The sequence below is a fragment of the Amphimedon queenslandica genome, unplaced genomic scaffold, assembly GCF_000090795.2.
Source record: "Amphimedon queenslandica unplaced genomic scaffold, v1.1 AMPQUscaffold_12458, whole genome shotgun sequence".
NCBI classification, from domain to species: Eukaryota; Metazoa; Porifera; class Demospongiae; order Haplosclerida; family Niphatidae; genus Amphimedon; species Amphimedon queenslandica.
Window position 1 is genome coordinate 1 of NW_003547305.1, and position 1,981 is coordinate 1,981.

Consider the following 1,981-nt stretch of genomic DNA (forward strand, 5'->3'; position numbering starts at 1 on the left):
CATAGTTACATCAGATATTACATGTACACATGCACACGTTAAAAGCATCAACAGGGAAAATCCCCAACACCCACATGTCACATGCATCACACTCACTTTATGCAGCTGTCCAAAAGTTTAAAAGTTTTTGCTTTTAAAAGTTTCAGTGCTGCCCTTTACATACAAGATGATTGATGTCTCTCAATGGAGAGCAAGTATTGGACTGTGGAACTACTGTCAAGCTGCCTCCAGTAGACCAGCTAATGGCTGCCACTCTCACTCATTCAAAGCTGCAGTAGACAACAAGTCAGGCAGTACTACATCAGGAGAGAAGACATCTAAACTGCCAGCAGCTCTGTCTCTTATTGCTTTACTCCTCCTCCTCTTTCACTCTCTCTCTTTATTAAGACACATCTGTATGATTCCTCCAACAGGTAAACAACAATTGCAACTTTGTACTTGTATATTTACTGGTATTTTATTATTAGGTAACTGCTACCAAGTACAATGTACTACTGGTGTTACTGTTACTGATACAAATTACCTCCAGTCAGTAGTCTTACCTGGAGGGAGCAGTTCTAACCTGATTTACAATGATCTCTATTTGATTGTTTGTCTACGTATGCTCCTCCTCTTATCAGGAGATGTTGAACTCAATCCTGGTCCTACAACAGGTAGGTACAAATATTTTACTGTTTAAAATTATAAAGCCTCAATTATATAGACAAGGAACTTAATATGGCAGCAGTCACAAAAATATTTGTTTCTTCTGCTAACCAGTACAGGCTAATAGGGGCTGGATTAGGTGTAGATGTGTCTGATCTAATGCCAATACCAGGAACAGCAAGTGACAATCTTATGTCGGTATTCCAGAGGTGGTTTGATGCTGATAGAGATGTCAATTGGGATACATTAATAAAACTGTGTGATGACTTTCCTAATCAACTGGGCAAAGCAAAATCTAACCTTCTGGCATATATAGGTATAAATTAATCATAAAAATAAACTAGTCATTAATTTTATAGTATAAATTGTATAAATTAAATATAATGTACTATGAAATAGGATTGATTCAAGATACATCAGTCAGTGTTGGTCCCTCACTAGCATCTCATTCAGCAAGCAGCTTGCAGGTAGCTTGTTGATGTGCTGTATAATCTACTGCTGCATGTTTGGAATATGATATCTATTTTACTTTGAGTAACAATAATAGTTAAACCATTCTTATTTTAATAGGTGGTACTTTTTATGACATACCGGTAACTAATCCTTTTGAAAGTACAGCAAGTGAAGAGAAATTTTGTAAAAATTTAGACGACTTACACGAGAGGTTTTCAAATTTAGCTGAAGCTTTTAATAAGTCATTGCGAAAAAAATTAAATGACAATAGTCACTTAGCTACTGATGTATCTGAGTGGCTCATAGCACACATGGACTGGGAACATGGCTCAGTTGATAACAATATTGATGATATTTTAAGGAAGATCCAATCTTATTATGACTTTATTGATTGTAAGATGTTACTGGACATGAGCAAGAAGTTCCTACAAGATGCAACATTCCCTGATGATGGAGTAACTTATAAACTAGTTGATGAATTACACGACCATACACTAATGAGTAAGAGACTGCGTACATCAGAAACAGTTTCTAGACTCCAAACATTACTGGAGGAACGCTATAAGCCTTTTAAAAGAAACATAGATATTCTACCTTATATTGAAATACACCTTCAAACACCCTGGAATTACATAAGTATACAAAGATTGTACAAACTTATTGCAAAGTTACTGCCTCAAAAATACAAACAGCTAGAATACAAGCAGTCAATTATTGAACATATTACAATAAGAAGTAAATGTGTTGTCATCAAGTTACATATTCTTGACTCTACAGCTGATAGTCTAATAGAATAGAGTCAGCAACCTACTATCGCACACCATCGATATTCGAACACTTTTTCTCACAGTTCAGTGATCAGAAGCCAGTGGCTATAATTTTA

At 35.6% G+C, this 1,981-nt stretch overlaps 1 protein-coding gene across 1 annotated transcript; it reads left to right on the forward strand.

Annotated features, from left to right (window-relative positions):
* Positions 1–622: 622 nt before the first annotated feature.
* On the forward strand, positions 623–1,495 carry LOC109587755 (uncharacterized). The gene is made up of 4 exons (XM_020003977.1): positions 623–653; positions 704–961; positions 1,045–1,112; positions 1,216–1,495. Exons 2-4 carry the CDS (start codon positions 718–720, stop codon positions 1,240–1,242), a joined length of 339 nt encoding a protein of 112 aa, XP_019859536.1. The 5' UTR covers positions 623–653; positions 704–717; the 3' UTR covers positions 1,243–1,495.
* The last annotated feature ends 486 nt before the right edge of the window (positions 1,496–1,981 follow it).

Excerpts from the sequence above, each read along its gene's own strand:
- LOC109587755 (XM_020003977.1), top strand. The coding sequence starts at position 718 with ATGGCAGCAGTCACAAAAATATTTGTTTCTTCTGCTAACCAGTACAGG. Across the intron at positions 962-1,044 it reads TAACCTTCTGGCATATATAG|GATTGATTCAAGATACATCA; the intron begins GTATAAATTAAT and ends ACTATGAAATAG. Across the intron at positions 1,113-1,215 it reads ATTCAGCAAGCAGCTTGCAG|GTGGTACTTTTTATGACATA; the intron begins GTAGCTTGTTGA and ends TTATTTTAATAG.